General features: G+C 44.5%; 1 protein-coding gene across 6 annotated transcripts in view; it reads right to left on the reverse strand.

Moving 5' to 3' along the window:
* Positions 1-2,702: 2,702 nt before the first annotated feature.
* Positions 2,703-20,525, reverse strand: part of EEF2K (eukaryotic elongation factor 2 kinase) — an 81,535-nt gene continuing 63,712 nt past the window's right edge. For 4 of the 6 annotated variants that reach the window (XM_083153229.1, XM_083153231.1, XM_083153232.1 and 1 more), the window contains 5 exons: positions 17,162-17,296; positions 16,863-17,051; positions 10,336-10,460; positions 9,282-9,463; positions 2,703-8,592 (listed from right to left, as the gene is read on the reverse strand). In XM_083153229.1, the coding sequence (XP_083009355.1) occupies positions 8,483-8,592; positions 9,282-9,463; positions 10,336-10,460; positions 16,863-17,051; positions 17,162-17,296 (741 nt within the window). In that variant the 3' untranslated portion in view covers positions 2,703-8,482. The remainder of the gene's footprint in view (positions 8,593-9,281; positions 9,464-10,335; positions 10,461-16,862; positions 17,052-17,161; positions 17,297-20,525) is intronic. The other 2 variants (XM_083153230.1, XM_083153234.1) reach the window with 1 other exon arrangement.

Below are 20,525 nucleotides of genomic sequence, written 5' to 3' on the forward strand. Positions count from 1 at the left end.
CATACTCATGTCCATCATTGGCCTCAAGCCTCTAGTTGTATGTTTATTGAGTCCCCACTACTTATATTTAAGCTGTAATGTGTATTGAACTGTGGCGCTCTTTATTTGTACTCTATTTTTGTTACTTATTCAATGTTATGCCAAGTTTTGTCTCCCTGTATTGTTCCTTTGTACGGCGCTGCGAAACACTTGTAGCGCCTTATAAATAAAATAATAATAATAATACCTAAAGAAGCATATGGGCTCTGGTTAAGTGAAAGATCAGCAGAGATCAGCCAATCTGGAGAGTCCTACTTCGTGGTGCTTCCCGATAGGCTGGCGGGTCTCAAAGTGACACATGTAGTGAAATGTAATAGGATGAGAGATTCAGAAAGTGAGAAATTTGGTAAGAAATCTGCAGGTTTTTTGAAAGCTGCAATCATTTACACTTCAAAATCAAACTGCTATGTAAATGACTGCAGCTTTAAAAAAATGGAGATTTCTTAACAAATCTCTCACTTTCTCATACCTCCCAACTGTCCCGTTTTTTTGCGGGACTGTCCCGCTTTTTTGGGATGGTCCCGCATCCCTCCCGGGGCCGGCAGTGTCCCGCGGCAAGGGGGGGGGGGCAGTTGAGAGCCCACCCAGCCTAATGACAGACAGAAAAACTGGGCGTGGCCTAATCGTGGCTAATTTGTGTATGCAGCATGCTCATTAGCATAGACCACGCCCCCTTTTCAGCAGCGCAAGTGTCCCTACTTCAGAAGAACATAAGTTGGGAGGTATGCTTTCTGAATCTCTCATCCTATTACATTTCACCCACCATTCAGCAAAGAGAATCCATGTACAAACATGGATTTTCTTTAGTTTGTTTGGTTCACTTTTCTTTTTTTAACCCCTGGATGCCTACATGGATCGATCTACACTGGATTAGGTATGTGTAATTTATTGGTGACCAATGAATTTTACTGGACAATGGGCCAAAGAACTATGGGGACTGTAGGTAAGCATGTGTGGGTGTGTCACTATGGGCCTTATTCTAGTTCACTCTTAGAGGCAAATTCCTTCTTAGCTGGACAAAACCATGTGCACTGCATGTGGGGCAGATGTAACATGTGCAGAGAGAATTAGATTTGGGTGGAGTTTTTCTTCAAAGTGAGATCTATATTGCAGTGTAAAAATAAAGCAGTCAGTATTTTCCCTGCACAGAAACAAAATAACTCACCAAATCTAATTCTATCTGCACCTGTTACATCTGCCCCCCTGCAGTGCACATGGTTTTGTCCAGCTAAGAAGGAATTTGCCTCTAAGAGTGAACTAGAATATGTGAGTGCAGCATTTAATGAAAGCTATACTGTTATGGTGCATGTGTGTCCGGTCATTGTTGTTATATTTATTTTACTGGTGGGGCTACGGTACTAGCGGGCCCATTAATGTCCCAGATGATGGTACTTATGGTTCTCCATTGTCCATGATTTAGGACCATCAAATAATATTGTTGTAAAAACTGATGTGTTCAATACCTTAATTTTTGTGACAATCAAAAAGGTCCTGTTGGTTCCAAAGGCCTTTGTTAGGAGATGCAAAGGCAGCTGTGGCACAACCTATATGACTTGTGATGTCACTTGTAACAACTATCTGTTGAGTAGTGATAGTTGAACGCTTTTAATTGTAAAGTGCAATGGAATATGCTGCGCTATATAAGAAACTGTAAATAAATAAATACATTTTGTATTGTTATTTCCATCTAGGCATAGTTTCAGTAAAAATTTACTTATTTCTTCTCTTTTATTTGTAAGCCAAGCTTTCCTGCATTTTTGCGGAGCTTATTTAGAATATTTTGGGCATCCTGTATGTTTTTCGCTAGAAACACGCTATCATGGGTATATACGAGGGTGGATCAATAAGTACCCATGTTTGAAGGGATTCAGTATGAAATCCTGGCGGTCGGGATCCCGGCGTTCAAAATCCCGACGCCGGAATCCCGACAAGGGGGGACATGGATTGCCCCCCCTTGTGGGCTCGCTGAGCTCGCCACGCAGCGGGCCCGGTGCCTCGCTACGCTCGGCACGCTAATTTATTCTCCCTCCAGGGGTGTCGTGGACACCCACGGAGGGAGAAAGTGTCGGGATTTCGGCGGTCGGGATTCCAGCGTCGGGATTCTGAACGCCGGGATTTAAACTGCATCCCGTTTGAAGACAGGTGGCGTTGCTGAGGAAAGTTGATATTACTATCCTGTACTACCATCTTTCAAACTACGCCATACCAAATTTCAGATTGATTCATAGGTTAGTTTTTTTTCCAAAATGACAATGCACCAGCTCCCTCACCCGGAATTGTTGCTGCCAAATTGCATGAATTGCACTATGAATTGTTGCCGCATCCACCGTACTCGCCCGACTTGGCTCCCTGCAACTTCTTTCTGTTCCCTAACCTAATAACATGGCTCGCAGGAAAAAAATTCAGCTCAAACGAGGAGGTTATCATTGCTACAGAAGCCTATGTGAGCTTAACAAATCGTATTTTGAGGGTTTAATGAAATGGCAGGGACGTTGGGAAAAGTGTATTGAAAAACAACAAAAAAAATGCGTGAAATTTTCATCTTCATCCTTTCGTACTTATTGATCAACCCTCGTACTAGTTCTTTGAGTGTTTTCTGATTATTGACTGTAAAATATTGAACAGATACATTATTGATAACAAAATTGACTGGCACGATAATGTATGAAACAGAATTACTGTTTATTTGATCAAATAAAACAGAACATGGAAACAATTAATTAAAAACCCATAAAACATGCTTTTGCACATTAAGTCATTAGCACATTCGCTTTACCAAGCTTTTCTGTAATTATTAAAACATAATTTTGCTTTTTTTTTTTTTTTTGGTTTATACAAGTTATTATAATGAATGTATATTTTACACAGGCATTACTAGTACAATCCCTATGGGATTACAAAAAAACATTGCATATTTTTATTTCTTTTGTAAACATTGCATGTCGCACTACCCATTACATATAGGGTTAAAATTGGTGTATATATGAATGTATTCAGTGGTCGAAGTGGAAATTTTGAAGTGGGGGTATGGAAAAGTAAAGAGTGAATATAGTGCGCACCTTCGGACACCCCCCTGTCCATCAACGTCCCCTGCCAGACTGCCCCGTTGTACAGGGGTATTACAAAAGCACAATATGTGCTGCTGAGTGATCAGAGAGCATCCTGAGGGGGAAAAAAAACTTTTTTTTTTATCTTCAGATTAAAGTGGGGGTATGCCATACCCCCGTATACCGCCCCACTTCGACCACTGAATGTATTAATGAAAACGCTGTCATTGTACAAAACAAATTGACAATGAAATACAATTCATACTACTCTCATCATCTTAATAAAAGCCGAAATCTACAGACTAAAAACTCTCATTCAATTTAATTCACATAATTTGAGAGCGAAAAGCGATCTTTTAACCTTAATGTCCATGATTGGTGGTAATCCTGAGAATTTTCCGGGCTATGTCTCAGTGCCCAGACTGGCAATACCGGAAATTTCTGGGGATTGCCGCTGGTTAGAGCCGATGGCTGAACTCAGCACAGCGCCCCCTTTCTCTCTCTCCCCCCCCCCCTTCCCCCCTCCGGCTGTGTGAGAGTCTGCGCCTGTGTGGTCACGTCACACCGTTTGCCGGGAGCAGGGCTGGGTAGCGACTGACAGTGTTCAGCGGCACTGCCCAGACCTTGGACACAGCGTGGTGTTTTTTTCTTAGGTAGCACTCCCCCTAAAAAACTCACCCAGTGGGGAGCACTACCTTTAAATAAAACACCACTGAAGGGGTTAATGCATATAAAGCGTCTTTTTGATGGCAATAAACAAAAACATCTTATGGTTGGGATGCTTACAATCCATGAAAATACTATTTACCATTCTTAGACTATGCTGTAGATTTAATTAACATTAATTTCTTGAAGCTGCCAATCATCAATGGGTTTGTAGAGTTTACTATTTATTCCTCTTGGCATACTAAAACTATCACTGAAAGCTGCCATCATCAATTTATAAAATCCTCCTCACATTTTTTTTAGGTGAAGTACCGCCAGCTTCCACTAGAGGCCAATCGATGGACCATATTACTCCTTAACAGAAAATGAAACCAAAATGATGTTTCAAACTTCCTGGATATGGAGACAGAGATTGCAAGTAGAAGCAGATAGGGACTAAGCCGTAATTTTAAATGGCTTTTAACTAGTTTGTAATAAATGTCCACAATAGGGGGCAGCAAACCTCACCACTTTTTAGAAGAGCCATTGTGCTATTCTCATAATACACTTTCTACAACTCAGCGGTCAAAGCTATAAGGTTTCTCCAAGACAAAATTACAGCCCAAAAATGTTTTAAGATATTTAAACAGTGTTTTTTTTTTTTTTTAAAGTTCTACATTGGGCTTAATCAGTACAACACAGTATAAGTATATGTCTAGCAGGTGGAATATTCTATTCATCCCCCATTTGTAAGCAAAAAAACTTTTGGCCGGTGATTGGCAAGTTATACATGCCCTGTAATATCTCAGCCTTGCCTATACACAGATAACTACATTCTGCTTTCCATATGGGATATGTATCAGATGCAGCCATTGTGCTAAATTGGCAATCCCTCCAGAAGGACACAGAACACAGCCCTTTGACCTATTTGGGTAATTTCAATGAAACTACTGTACACATAAAACTGGAAAGTAATATAAGAATTTTATCTACAAATCTTGGATATTCCTCATTAGGGGGGACCTAAAACATTTCATTCTCTAAGCACCTCAAAACAATAATGAAAAATGTAAAAATGCAATTAGCTAATGAACAAAGGGACAGAAGTGAATAAAAGATTAATGACAGTCCTGTCATTACAATCCGCTTGTAGATTTTCAAACACAGAGGAGGTTAATTTAAACATGCAACATCATGGCAACATCATGACGTAAATTTTTGTTCCCGTCAAAGCAAAAACAATACTGGTCTTCCCCATCTATGTATATCTGCATGCGGCATGTGGACTACCTTAAGGTGGCCATACATCAGAAAGAACGGTCTTACAATCATGATTGTGTCCAATTTCCCTTCAACTCCCCTGCAGTCCTTGGTGGTTTTTGGACACACAATGCACTCACAATCTGTCATACAATCTACTGCGTGATTGTATGATTGAAGCTTCATTTAAATAGGGGGCTGGCCTACTAGGATCAAAAGTATATGAGTACCGAAAATCCATTTTTTTTATTTACCAGGTTGCCAGCAACTACCGATCTGCTCACATCTGCTGTGTTATGCCATTATTAAATAGCCCGAATGCAGCAATCCTGTAGTGACAGAATTGTGCAAAAGGACATCCACCGCTCTCTTCAGCCGCCCGCCCGTCTGCCGCTTGGATACCTCTGCGGCTCCCAGCATCTTCACTGCCACGGGCCGCCCGGAAGCTGCACCTCTCTTCTCTGCTAGTCGGGGAGGGAGTGTCACATGACTCTGGTTGTATAAGCCATCTAAAAGACAAATTGCATGTACTTAAAAGCACATGCAATCTGCTCCCAATCCCAATTTATCTGACGTGCAGCACGTCAGATCAGTGGACCAATCCTCCAATCTCCCGGGGCCGGGAGATTGCGTGATTGTATGATTGTGTACACACGATGTGCGCACACAATCTATATACAATCCATCTTACAATCAATTGAGATTGTATGATTGGGTACAATATCTTTCTGATGTATGGCAACCTTTACTGTTCAGAAACAATATGGAAAGAACTTACGTAGGGTTATTGCTAATATTCGAATGCTCTGCAAAACTTCAATAGAAAACTCAGGTTTTTATCTCAGATAAAGAAGTTATAAACATGGTAGAAAGAGCTAAATATATTTATCCTGTAGCAAAAGGGGTGTGGTATATGGTCCCGACAGTTGGGATCCCGACAGTCATTAGCCCGACGTCATTATCCCGACTGACCGGCTCAGACAGCGGGGCGAGCGCAACAAAGCCCCTTGCGGGCTGGCTGTGCTCACCACGCTGCGGGCACGGTAGCTCGCCACCTATTCTGTTCTCCCTCTATGGGGGTCGTGGACTCCCACGAGGGAGAATAGCCGGTGGCCATCGGGACCCCGAGTGTCGGGGTTTTGACTGTCAGGATCCCGACGTCGGGGTAATGACTGTCGGGATCCCGACTGTCGGGAAACTGTACGGCACCCTAGGAAAAGTATGCATCTGTGAGTAAGTCGTGTGCAATAGTGTGTGTATGAGAAGTATGGATATACATATAGAAATATTCAGAGATCTGCTAGGTCTAGAAGAGCAAGACAGTGAAAGTCAGAAACAAAGCTCCTATGTATTCACTGTCTGTGGAACATGATTGACTGGAAATGTTGTTGACCTGTTTGCAAAGGAAAAAAGAAGTATAATTTTTTGTTGACATTGCTGGCATTGGCCAACATGCCACCATCTGAGGATATATAAAGCACGTTTGCATTATGTGTCATAGGATGTTTGGTTTGACAGATGACCCACAGTCTTTATACTGTCAGCTATTAAACCACTATGGGTTTGGGCCCTCATTCTGGTTGACTCGATAAGCCGCAAAGCGAAATCATTCGATGGTTCCATAGAAAACAGGGCAGTCAGCCGCCCGCCCCCGGCACACCTCCTCCTGCCCACATTCCCATGAGAACGCTCGGTGCTGTCATGGGGACGCCCATCAAATGCTGGGCGATCCCATGGGCGACACCCAGGCCAGCAGACCCGCGCCTCCCGCCCGCACTGCTCCGTGTGAATGGGCCGGCGACTATGAAAGTCGCCAAGTCCATTCATCAAAAAAGTCTGCACATGCGCATAGCTGATTATGTACATGTGCAGAAACAAAACATTGCTTCACTGTGCGAACGCACGGGGGAGCGAACCTACCAGAATATCTCCCTTTGTGTGTTTCCACTTTAATTATTGTGACTGTGTCTCTATCTTAAGCAGTCAACTTAGGTATCAACCAATAGGGTTGAGGAGGAGCATGAGGAGGAGCATGAGGAGGAGCATTTAGAATTATGACGAGCGTGAGGCATAGTAACTGACTCTGTTCCAGTTATGTGTATGGTTTGCAAGTTGTGGTAAAGAACGGTAGGTTTGTTTGTTAAGTTTTAGCCTTAGTGGGTTTGGTCTGTGTGTGTGTGTGTTTCTTCTTGTCTGTTCTTTAATGCCGCAACCATTTAAAAGAAAAAAAAATTTAAAAAAAATTTATCATAGAATTTAAATGTCGGCACTGTTGTCCTTTTTTTTTTTATTAGCTGCTAAGTTATGTAAGTGTAGTTGTTTACAAATAATATGTAAATGATTAGGAGGCATACAGACATTGGGACCCATGCTTTGTGCTGAGCGACAGGCTTAAGCACAGTTGCTCAGCACACATCGAGGTGCACCCACAATGCTGTATTTCTGAGCGATTGCGCTGTGCGGGGCTTTGCCTAATTTTTTTAGGCAAAGCTCCGCGGTCTAGTAGGAAAGCCAGTGCAAGCACTGCTAGCTAAAGCGACGTGTGGGACCGTGCATCACCATCGCTGCCGGGCATACACATGGAGCAATCAGTACCCCATTTATAAGCAATCTAGTCAGATCACTTAGAAATGGGTCTGAAATTGCCCCGTGTGTACGCCCCTTAACACAGACATGCCCTATTCGTGAGTTTATTATTTATTTCTGTTATTGGCTTATCCCTTGAATAGATGTTTATGAGGACAAAAAGAATGGAGGTTTGTCCATGGTAAAATTAAGCTTTTGTATAAACCTTCCCTTCTGAACCAAATAAAAGTCTATACATGTTGGATGCAGAACTATACTGTACTGTATAGTTTGCGAGTAATGACAATTTAACAGTCTCGTATCTTAAAGCTACGAGACCTTCTAGCAAAATATTTAGCTAAGGAGACCCCACTTGCTAGCCAAAGCCCCATTTCTCTCACAGCTCTCTTGCAGCTTGTGATTGGTCCTATATCTATCTGTCCTCCCTCTAAACACAGCCATGAAATAACTTATTTTAGGGTTTCAGCATTTCAAAACCGCCCTGGGATAAAAGTGTGGATGGGTAGAATCCAAGTTGCTTTACAGACAAATTTTGCTTAATCCAAACACAGCAAAAATAAAGCAATATGGCAGCTAGGACTTCATTCCTGAGAGACGCTCCAACAACCGGGAGTGCACAGGACCTGGGTTAGCAGTTCGGCTTTATGTAATCTGCAGCGGAGAGAACGAGTAGCTCACCCATGGCCATATAAAGCGCACACAGTATCAGCCAGCACACACGGGGGCTACTGCTAGATCTGTGGGCATTCTCACCCACCAAACAACAGCTAACAAAACTCTTTCTGTGTCTCAGTGTAAACGTATTGGGTCCAGCGACCCATAACTCCTTCTGTAACAAATACAAGATATCATTCTTGTTTAAAGAGTATCTTAATATGCCCTTTGTGGGGTTTTAAGGTGGCATATTATTCCTCCATGAGGGCCCAAGCTTCCTCAGCCTTCTGGTAGTACTGGTTGGCAAGCCTTCCTTTCATAGCCTCCATTGCAGCTTCAGCGGCTTCTGTGTAAAGGTCACCTAGACGGAACATAGGATATTGTGAACAATTGAATAGCAACACGGTGTGTTATTTCCTGCCATGCAGAAGGGTTCTGTAGAGGAGGGATATGGAGATCCAAGTCAACCACACTCCTGATATACATCTGATGCTTGACACTATGGGCCTTATTCTAGTTCACTCTTTCTGACAAAATCCTTCTTAGATAGACAAAACCATGTGCACTGCAATTGGGGCAGATGTAACTTGTGCAGAGAGAATTAGATTTGGGTGGGGTTTTACTTCAAAGTAAGATCTATATTGCAGTGTAAAAATTAAGCAGCCAGTATTTACCCTGCACAGAAACAAAATAACTCACCCAAATCTAATTATCTCTGCACATTTCACATCTGCCCCCCTGCAGTGCACATGGTTTTGACCATCTAAGAAGTATTTTGTCAGAAAGAGTGAACGAGAATAAGGCCCTATGTTCTTACTGTAGGTCATTACCTCTATTGCAGTAAAGTACATTACAGTATTTAAGTCACAATTCATACTGGACTATTAGGAACATGCTAAAAATATAGCAGTGTAAGTCAATAGAAAGTGGATGATTAGAATGGGCAACTGAGAAAGGTAAGGGGGCAACTAGAAATGTTTGGCAAGTTGCAATAAGCACATTTCAGGGGCTGTTTCTAACCCCCAAAATTATACAAAATTAATATTTTACCTGATCTTTGTGGATCTTTCTCCAGTTCAAATCCTCCAGTGAGCAACATCTCAGCTTCCCTAGCGAGCAACAGGTACTTTGGTTCATCTTGGGTTCCATCAAATTCTCCGCCTTCGTCATAATCAGTCATGTTTAGAGCGGAATTGTACCAGAAAAGGGCCTCCTGCCAGTTTTGTAACCTGATGGTAGACAGTCAGGATTACGTATACAGATTAATGTACAGGCAAAATGTATTAATACTCTGCCTCTCTGCTACTCCATATAATAGTTTTAGTAGACCAGTAGAACATCCTCTAAACTAAACTACTTTCAAACATTTCTCGCTCCCCTTTAGATTGTAAGCTCTTGCGAGCAGGACCTTCCTCCTCATGAGCTATTCTTAGAATGATTTCTCTCCCCTTTGGTCGCATGTGAGGGGCTGTGTTCGAGTACACATCCCCTTGCATGGTAGTGAGGGAATTATGGGGCATTTGGCAGGGCGGCACGTACCTGTTCGCTAGGCTAGCGAAGCGGTCTGAATCAGGCCCTATATGTGCTCCTACTGTTATTGTGGGAGTCCATTATTTCAACATTGTTGCAAGTCTCAGATAGTTTGTATAGCACAAAGGAAGTGATTTTTGCATCTTGACAAAGCATGAAACCATGCAAGAGGTGCAAAAATTATTATTTTTGAATGCTGGGTAAATACTGGCTGCATTTGCATGTAGCCATGAACAGCATTATTATTACACTGAATTTAGAGTTTGGGCAACGCTCTGGCTCCTGCCGGGCAGCAAAACCCTGCACAGCCAAATGCCGTGCCGCACACAGTAGTTAATAATGGACACGATTGTGTCCATTCACACGGGGCGGCCATGGCCCGGCCGCAGCCGGATTCCACCACTGGAAGGGGCAGCTGCCGGGCTGTGCCCATCCCCACCATTGAAAACTTCTGAGTGTGGCACGGCTTCTTGGCCGTGAAATAGCCCTTTAGGCCGCATATTTTGGATTGCAGTAATGCATTTGTCACACCATATACTACTGAATGTGGTGTAAGTGCAGTGTTGTTAATGACCTGTCTTTTCCAAGATTTATTCCAGTGTCATATGCCCGAGCAATGTGGATCATGGATGGCCGATCAGCAGCTTCTGCTGCCATCAATAAGTAGTTGAATCCTTTAATTCTGTTTTCTTCTGTGTCCTTTTGGGGAAAAAAAGAGAGTTGACCAGCATTTCAACATGATCTTTAAATGACAAACTCAGCAGACAACAGGCAGAGCAGGCACAGTGGTGTAACTACAGAAGGTGCAGGGGATGCAACTGCTATGGGGCCAGGGGGCTTTTGGGGACGAGTGCCCAGCAGGCTATACCTGCACCCTTTTAATTTCGTTTTAGAGGTTTTTTTTTTTAAATAGTATAGTGTGGGTTGCAGCAGGCAGTGGCTGTGTTGGTGTCTTGTATCCGCCTTCAGTGGGAGTAGGAGCAGGGCACCAGGCACTGCAAAAGACACTCCACTGCTTGCACCGCTGCCCAGGTGATCCGCAGCTGCTACTGGAGTGTGGGAGACCCGGCCAGTGTCGAAGCTGCCCAAGAGGCCCAGGGCCGCTGCTGGTGAGTGTAAATCCCAGCACTGCCAGATGTACCCAGGCCACTTATACTGGAGGGGGGGATTATGAGAGAAAAAGTAGTCACTTTTAAACACCTGCTCTCCATCCTCTCCCCTAACTAAACCCCTCCTCGCCTCCCCTCCATCTTTCTCTCCACCTGCCTCTCACACCCCTCTGTCTCACCTCTTTTACTTTTTCTCCCCACGACCATTTCTCATCCCCCTCCCTCATCTCTTTCGTTCTTTTCTCTCACCCTGGGTGACATTCTATGATATGCGGTAAAATCCGCATGTTTTTTATCGCACCTAATCGCACTTTTGAAAATCGCAAGATTGGTCCGTTTTTCGCATATTTAATGAGATGCGAAAAACGGGCCAAATAGTGCGATTAGGTGCGATTTGATGCGATTTCTTTAGTCCTGAAAATGTGCGATTTTCAGGTCTGAAAATCGCACGTTTGCAGGAAATCGCAATTTAAAATAAAGAAAAAACAGCGCGGGGTCCCCCGCCAGAGCATAACCAGCCCCGGGCTCATTGAGCCAGTGCTGGTGACATAAAATCACGGTCCCCGACAAATAGGGGTCCCCTTGATTTAATGAAACCAGCACCAGGCTCAAGGTCCGGCGCTGGTTCCCGAAATACGGGGGACAAAATGACTAGGGGTCCCCCGTATTTTAAGAACCAGCACCAGACCCAACCAGCCAGCAGGGTAATGCCACAGCCGGGGGACACTTATTATATAAGGTCCCGCGGCCAAAGCATTATCCCCGTGGCTGGTCAGCATGGGCAGGGGTCCTGGGGAAGTGGGGACCCCCCAATGAAGGGGTCCCCCCCCTCCAGGACATACCAGCCCAAGCTGAAAGTCCGGGGCTGTCCCCGATGCCCCTGGGCGGTGGGCATCGGGCTGATGAAAAGTGTAAAAAAAAGAAAAAAAACTATTGTCTTCTACTGTAGAATTATGAGTCCCAGCAAGCCTACCCCGCATGTTGGGACTTGGAGAACCACAAGTCCCAGCATGCGGGGCATTAAAGGGCCCGCTGGCACTTGTAGTTCTACAGTACAAAAAATAGTTAAATAAAACACACTGACACCCTGAAAAATAAAAGTTTAATACATACATAACACACACATACTGATACTTACCTACCTTGAGCCCGTAGGTTGGTCCCTGGATCCTGGGTCCGGGGCTCCAGGACAGAAGAGTCCGGTTCCGGGGCCTTGGTCCTGGTTCCGGGGCTGGTCCGGGGTCCTGGGCTCCAGGGCTGATGTTTCTGGGGTCCAGGATCCGAAGTAGTCCAAAAGGGATACCTAAGGAAGGAAATCCTACTCACCTGGTCCCCGGCGACGACCTCGGCATCCTCTCCGGCAGACGCGCTGCTCCCGGCTGGTACCTGCTCACGGACTGGAGAGGCGCAGAGATGTTTCATCTTCCGCGCCTTTCCTCAGAATGATTCTATTGGCCGCCTAGTGGCCAATCAGGAGCCGAGAAAGTCGGCTCCTGATTGGCCCCTTTTGTCCCCCGTATTTCGGGAACCAGCGCCGGACCTTGAGCCTGGTGCTGGTTTCATTAAATCAAGGGGACCCCTATTTGTCGGGGACCGTGATTTTATGTCGCCAGCACCGGCTCAATGAGCCCGGGGCTGGTTATGCTCTGGCGGGGGACCCCCCGCTGTTTTTTTATTTTTATTTTCACTGTTTAACTTTTTTTTTGCACCAGAACCCTGCACAGATCGCAATGATCTGTGCAGGGTTCTGGCTAATTCGCCCATCAGAACCTGGTCTAATTTTTGGGCGAATTATAGACACATTTATACAAATCGCATACCATTAAATATGCGATTTGTAATCTTTTAAATGTGAAAACATCTGGATGCGATGTGCTGCGAAAAGCAGCCATCGCATTTCCAGTGTGTCCAATTTGTTGGCCAAAATCGCACTTTTTTCACATTTTCGCAGCTCATTAAATATGCGAAAATGGAAAAACATGCGATTTCGGCCGTTTTTGCAAAAAAAAAAATCGCAAAAAAAACCCCCCGCATCCCATAGAATGTCACCCCCTGTCTTTTATTTATTCTCTCGCCCTACCTTTTTCATCTTTTCCTATCGCTCTGTCTCTTTCATATTTTTTCTCTTCCTCCGTCGCTTTCAACTTTTTCTCTCACCCTGTATCTTTCATCTTTTTCTCTCGCCCCATCTCTTTCATCTTTTTCTCTCGCCCCGTCTCTTTCATCTTTTTCTCTTACCCCATCTCTTTAATATTTTGCTCTCCCTCCGTCTCTTTCATATCCCCCATCTTTCTACTTTTTCGCTCTCTCTTGATCCCCTTTTTCTATGCCACACCCCAGGTCTTTACCCTGCTCTATTCCCTTTCTCTCTTCCCTGTCCCTTCCCTCTTCCCCTGCTCATTCTCTTAGCACTTTTTAACTACCTCTCCATCTTACCTCCCTTTATTGCTCTGCCCCTAGACTATTTTTCACCTCTACTGTATTTCTCTCTTGCCCTCCCCTTTCCCTACTTTCCCCCTCTCTCTCACACCCTCTATCGCTCCCTGCCCCTCCCTCACTCTGTTTCTCCCTCACACCCTCTTGCTCCCTGCCTCTCCCTCTAACCTTCTCTCACTCCCTGCCTCTCCCTCACACCCTCTTTCACCCACTGGGGGAAATTTACAAAGATGTGAGTTCTATTTCACTCGAGATGTTGCTATGGGCAACCAATCAGAATCTACTTATTTATTTAGCACACTCTAGAAGATAATAGATAGTATCTGAATGATTGCCTATAGCAACATCCCATGTGAAAAAGTACTCCCATCTTAGTAAATAGCCCCCACTGTCTCTGTCTTTCACACACACACACACACACACACACACACACACACACACCCTTCCTCACACCCTCTCTCACTCCCTGCCTCTATTTCACACCCTCTCTATCTCTCGGTCTCTCTCTCTCTCTTGTGGCAATTGTGTGTGCGTATGTTTGTGTGTGTGGGAGGGCTCTTTCCAAAAAATTGCCATGGGGCCTACAGAGTTCTAGTTACACCCCTGGGAGCAGTTTAAGTGCCAAACTTCCACTGAACCACAGCCACCAAAAAGACACCTATCTTCCCATGTAATATGCTCTAGACAGAAAAAAGCCGATTGCAGAGTGATTTCCTTTAATGTTTTCCAAAAACGTTTTAGCAACGGAGCATTCATGTGTGGGAGAGAAAAGCATTCTGGAACTCTAGTAATTAATTAGCACCACCCAACATAATTACACTGTATGTATGAGTTCAAAGTCTCACATTTTTCTTTGTAAGCAAAGATCAATAACAGAGCAATAAATGCTCCAAACAGCATTCAACTATCTTTGACTTCCCTGCACTTCAGATCTCCCTAATCACTCATTGTGATCCTGCCAAAATACAAAAGAGTATCTCCAGCATAAAGTTGCTAAGCTTGTTGTTCACTGAATACAATTTAAGTTTTTGTTAAAAGCATCTAATAAAAGAGAATTCTAGTAAAACATTAATTCGGTGCCATCTGGCACTTACACTGGCTACACATATAACCTATTATATCTACCTATTATAATAGGCAATATTTTTAAACAACCGCAGCTACATGTGTTATATACAAGGTTGTAGCTACTATAGATGCAAGGAGTGCAGCTACTATGAGGCCCAGAGCTGAGAGGGGCCACCTTCCCTGTCATAGTTACAGGTGTAAAGCCCGGTACACATTAGACAACTCGCTGCACCACCGATATCATTAATAATACACATTTGACTACCCACAGCCATACCGATATCGTTAACGATACACACAGAGCCATATCGTTAATAATACTGTTCAATGACATCACCGGGACAACATGTAGGTTGTATGTAGCCAACATTTACCTGCATGTTCCACCGAAGGGGATGCGGGGATACGTTAATGATGTGCCGGAGTGTGCATCAACGATACTGAGCATACACACTACCCGGTTTTTTTACGGTATCGCTCAGAGGGGCCCTTCTGAACAATATATTTTAGAAAATATGGTCGTTTGTATGAGGCTTTATGCACAAGGGTGTAGCTACCATAGGTACAGGTTGTGCAGCTGCTATGGGGCCCAAAGCTGAGAGGGGCCACCTTTCCTGTCAGTTACATGTGTTATAGATAACGGCATAGCTGCCAAATGTGCAGGGAGTGCAGCTGCTATAGGACCCAGAGCTGAGAAGGGTTCACCTTCCCTGTCAAGTTACATGTGTCCCATACATGTGACACCATTGGGTGGTACAGAGGGGGCCTTATAGACTTTTGCCATGCTCCTCGACCTGCTCATTGTAATGTGGTATAAAATTAACTAGAGAGCATTATAACGTTATATAATGTGAACTGGAGCACTGTAATGTGGTACAATATGAAGTGGAGGCACTATAGCGTGGCCTATTATGAACTGGGGGCATTTTATTGTGACATAACATGAACTGTATTTTATGTCATAATGTGAATTTAGGTTATCATTATTCATAATGTGTACTGGCAGTATTACAATGTGACATAATGTAAACTAGGGCACTACTGGGATTCATAACATAAACTAGAGCACTAGTATGGGGCATTTGGGTAGGGGGCATTATGGGGGTGTGTCTCTAGAAGCATTGGGACAGGGACCTTTTTTTCAAACATGTTACTATGGGGCCTGCAAATTTTTGGCTACGCCCCTGATGTTACTGGTTGCCATGCCTTCACCATACAATACAGTACTGTATGAGTACTGAAATGATTGCCCCCTTTGCATCTAGTTTTAATAACACTTGCTACTGGTATGCACCAATGTAACTTGTGTTAATCTATTTTCCTATTCCATCCATGATTTTGAAGATATAGGATATCTTTGTATTGCCACTGCTTCCTGTACCATACCTAGTTTTCTCTGGTTGCCAAGAGATGTCATCTACCCTACAAATACATCCAATATCTACAGGATGTTCTATTTTCATGAAAAACATACTTTAAAAAAAGAATAATTTAATGGTTAAACATGGAACACCCTATTGTTGGGCAGCATGGCCGCTGGAATTAAGATGCAAATGCAAACTGTAACAGGCATAACAGGCCTCTGAGATGAATGCAACATGTCTGCATATCAGTCTCCCCCATTACCACCCACCAATGGTTCCTGACTGTGAATCAATTTGCCAATAAATCTCTGTTACAACCAATGGCACAAGATTATTGCAGTGCATGTGCATTGTGACTTAGGGCGGGATGTATTAATATACATTGCCGCCCCTCGCCACAATGCCAGTGCATATGTACTAACATATGCGGCTGGCATCACAGTGCGGTGACGGAGGCCCCCACAATACCTGTAATGTGGTGTGTGGGGGTCCCCGTCACCTCCCTGGCGCCTCCTCCACTCATGCCGGGACAGCTCAGCGTGGCTGTCCCCGGCGCCTCCTCCTCCCTCTGCAGCCGGAAGGATGTCCGGCTGCCTTGCTAGGGGGAGGAGGGGTTTACCTTCCGGGTCCAGGAGGACCTGCAGCAAGGTAAGCTGGAGGGAGGGGGAGAGGGGGTGATCGGCAGAGGCGGCGGACTGCGAAAAGAAGCCCATAGGCTTCTATAGGGTGTCGCAACCCAAAGGTCACGATATCCTGCTATGCGGTGATGCGGCAGCTGGGGATTTATACATTAGGAAATGTGGTAAACCCCCGAAAATGGGGCCAGATGTTTTAAGCTTTAAAAAGTGATAAAATGGACAGTGAAAAACAGTCAGCCAATCAGCTCCTACCTGTCATGTGACAGGCTGGGTTTGAAAAATGACAAGTAGGAGTTGATTGGCTGTTTGTTTATCACTCTCCACTTTATCACTTTTTGAAGCTTAGTACATCTGGCCCTTAGACACAGGTGCAGCGGTAAGAAGTCTCTCCATGGCATACAATGTGTCACCATCTCTGGATCAGGAAATATAAGCAATTTTTTTTTGTAGAAGAAATAGCAAAGGGCCTAGTTATAAAAGCCTTACCTGCACAGAGATTTCAGTCAGGATATGATGCGGCAGCTGAGAATACATGAGACCAAGGCCTATAATGGCTTCCAGTTCCCCACAGCGAGCAGCATGTTCCAGGTGGAATATGGCAGATACCTGATCCCAGTCCTGATCTTTTTCACAGAAACGCCCCGCTTCATGATAGCGCACCATTGCCAAGTGAACCTGCAAAATAGTATATCGTTGTGTGCATGTAACTTACTACACACAGTTGTTGCACTTTGCGTCACTTCAGTAGTGCTGATACACTAAAGGCTACTCCGTGTATCTTTTACCTTCCCGAGAATGGATTTCCCAATTTTCTTTTCAATCTCAAGGTCATTAAGTCTTTGGACTTCCACTGCGACACAGGACGATCGGTGAATGTGCACGCGGGATGCATGGAACTGGTTCCATTTCTCCACAGTCACCTAGAACATCAAGGATAAAGAACTGTTGTAATCATGAAGCCATATGTTATAGAACTTTCTCACACAACTCTTCTGCGTCACAGTGGAACTCATTTGCAAAGCACAATTCCCATAGTGCCCTGCAGTAAGGTGCACACACGCTGCTCTCAGGACATGCACCTGTAACCTAACCTGTGCCTGGGTGTGTGATAACGTGGGAAACTCTGAAAAGGAACACTGCAAAAATATATACATCAATGTCCAGCACCTCTTTATGAATTAAACATTTCCATGGTTCCCTTAAAATACAGCTTGTATTGTGAGGGGACATTAGTGTGAGGGGACATTTTATAACATGTTTTACTTCTTTGTATTGCAATGTATGAAGGGCACCCATACATTTGTTCTCTTCTGTACTTTGCAGATAAATCATTTATTAAACCCAACTCTTCCCCTTGGCCTGTGCAAATTTCGACAAACACTGTCGACCTGCTTCTGTATACCTATGTAGCTTGGTAGAAATATCAGATTCCTTAACCCCTTCCCGACATTTGACGTATATATACGTCATGGCCGGGATGTACTTCCCGACACATGAAGTATATATAAGTCATGACTTTAAACTGTCCCCGCGTCTATAGACGCGGTGACAGTTTAAACATGTCTGCTGTCCCTGACAGCAGACATGTCCCAGCATGTCCAGGGGGGGCGGCGATGCCTCCCCCCCCGTCGGCGATCGCTGTGATTGGCTGTTCAATGTGAACAGCCAATCGCAACGTTTTCCTGTGTTACCGGCGAATATGACGCTCGGTAACACAAGTGTCAATCACCGCCGGGTGTGAGGGGGCATGAGGGGGTCACCGGTGATGACCACACCTCACCCCACCTCACCCCACCTGCCCCCAAGGCTGTGATTGGTCCGTCGGACCGACGGACCAATCACAGCCAAGGCGCGTCATTTAAAACTAACGGTGATTGCGCTGCAGACGCCATTCCGGTCTGGAATTGCGTGCAGAGCGGTCACCGGCCACTCTGTAGTGCTATACATACCTGAACCTTGCCTGATACTTACCTGATCACCGCTGATCACCGCTGGTAGCGTGCTGCCAGCAGCTGGATGCTTCCTGGATCTTGTGACTTCCTGTGTGTTGCTGCTGCAGTGTCATAGAGTCACAGATCGTGAGAGATAGTGAGAGATAGTGACAGAAAATGATAGAGAGTGCTATATTTTGTGTCTGCTGCACCCCTTTTGTGCTGATCAGTATATCTGTGCTGATCAGCAACTTTTTTTTTTTTTATATATATATCTGTCAGTTGCACCAAAGGTTGTGCTGCCTGTGCAACTGACTGCTGCCCCCCCTTTTGTGCTGATCAGTTTAAATTAATTAACTGATCAGCAACTTTTTGGGGGTCCAGGTTTTTTTTTTTATATATACCCTGTCAGGTTGCACCCACAGTTGTCTGCCTGCTGCCCCTCACTGCTAATCAGTGTTGCATCACTGCATCACTGATCTACAGTTTTTTTTTTTTTTTTGGGGGGGGATTACAGTGGGGTTTTGTTTTTACACCCACGTTGCTTTTGTGGGTGCTTTTGTGGGTGTCCTGTGGCCGCTGATCAGTGACGTACATCACTGAACAGCATTTTTGGCACAGGGTTGATATAATTTTTTTTCTGCAGTTTTTTTAAATTGTTTTTTTTTTGGAGAGTGCTGTGGTATTTTTTTTTATTGTTTTTACACCCACGTTGCTTTTGTGGGTGTCCTGTTGCCTTTGAGCGCTGTTCAGTGACGGACGTTACTGACCAACATCTGTGCTCAATTTTTGGCGCAGGACCTTTTTTTTTTTTTTTTAACCCCTTCAATTTTTTTTTTTTTTTATTGGGATCAAATTCCTGTATAAAGTATTTTTTTTTCTGCACTACATACACACTACACACTACATACCCCCCGTGTTGAAATAAAGTTTGTACACTATACACGTGTTGAAACATTACACTTACAGAAACACAAAAATAAAAATGGCATCCCAAATGTCATCCCAAATGTCATCCCAGTCATCCAGAAGAATGTATTCAGCGGAGGAGGCATATGCCATGCTTGCCTCTGACTCTGACACAGCCAGTGATGCAAGCGGGGAATTTGAAGGATTCGTCTTAAGCTCCTCTTCCTCCTCTAGTGATGAGGAACCCCCTCAAAGACGCCCCCGTAGAGCAGCTGAGACCCCCCCCCAAATGATTGATCCCGTATGGACCCCACCACCAGACAATTTTGAGCCCCAGGTTCCTGAGTTTTTGGCCATCCCAGGAATCCAATTTGATTCAACAGGTCTCAGAGAAATTGACTTTTTCAAATTATTTTTCTCTGATGATTTTATAAATTTAATGGTGGACCAAAGTAATTTATATGCCCAGCAGTTTATTGCTCAAAACCCCACGTCATCATTTGCTAGGTGGACCCAGGGCCGCCAAGAGAAATCCTGGGCCCCGGTACAACAACTTCTTGGGGCCCCCATGGATGGAGATCCCCACACACTCTGCGGACCCGGTGTTACACCACTGCTTCCAAGGTGGATACACGTGCAAAAATGTACACTGTAATGTATATTACACATGTCACACACCCATTACATATTATATCACATGCCATAATGCTCATTACACGTTATGCCACACACCGTAATGCTCATTGCATATTAAGAAGTTAACATGCTCTACCAGGAGTTAACATGCTCTGCCAGGGGTTAACATTCTGTGCCAGGGATTAACCTGTCTGCCCTGATTTACATGCTCTGCCAGGGGTTACATGCTCTTTGCAAAGGATTTACACATACCCTCCAACATGGCCCATTCCATTAGGTACAAAATGCTCTGTTCCTGGACTTCCCTGCTAGTGGCAATTACAGACGTGAGCCTGCAGCACAGTCCAATATTCAAAATGGGGGGTCACATATACTGCCACCCCATGCATCACTGTCCTGGACACACTGGCAGTTGATGTGACACCCCTCTTTGAATTTTGGACTGTGCTGGAGTCCAACCTCTGTAACTACCACTGGCAGGGAAGTCCAGGAACAGAGCATTTTGTACCTAATGGAATGGGTCATGTTGGGGGTACTTGCCACCAAATAAAAAAAAAAACCTGTGTGTCCAGACCAGGGCCCCCCAGACAGGCCTGGGCCCGGGTAAATTGTACCTGCTCCCCCCCTCTCTCGGCACCCCTGGGTGGACCCCTGTAGATGCAGTAGAGATGAT

This window comes from Crinia signifera, chromosome 7 (genome assembly GCF_055691185.1).
Source record: "Crinia signifera chromosome 7, ASM5569118v1, whole genome shotgun sequence".
Lineage (NCBI taxonomy): Eukaryota > Metazoa > Chordata > Amphibia > Anura > Myobatrachidae > Crinia > Crinia signifera.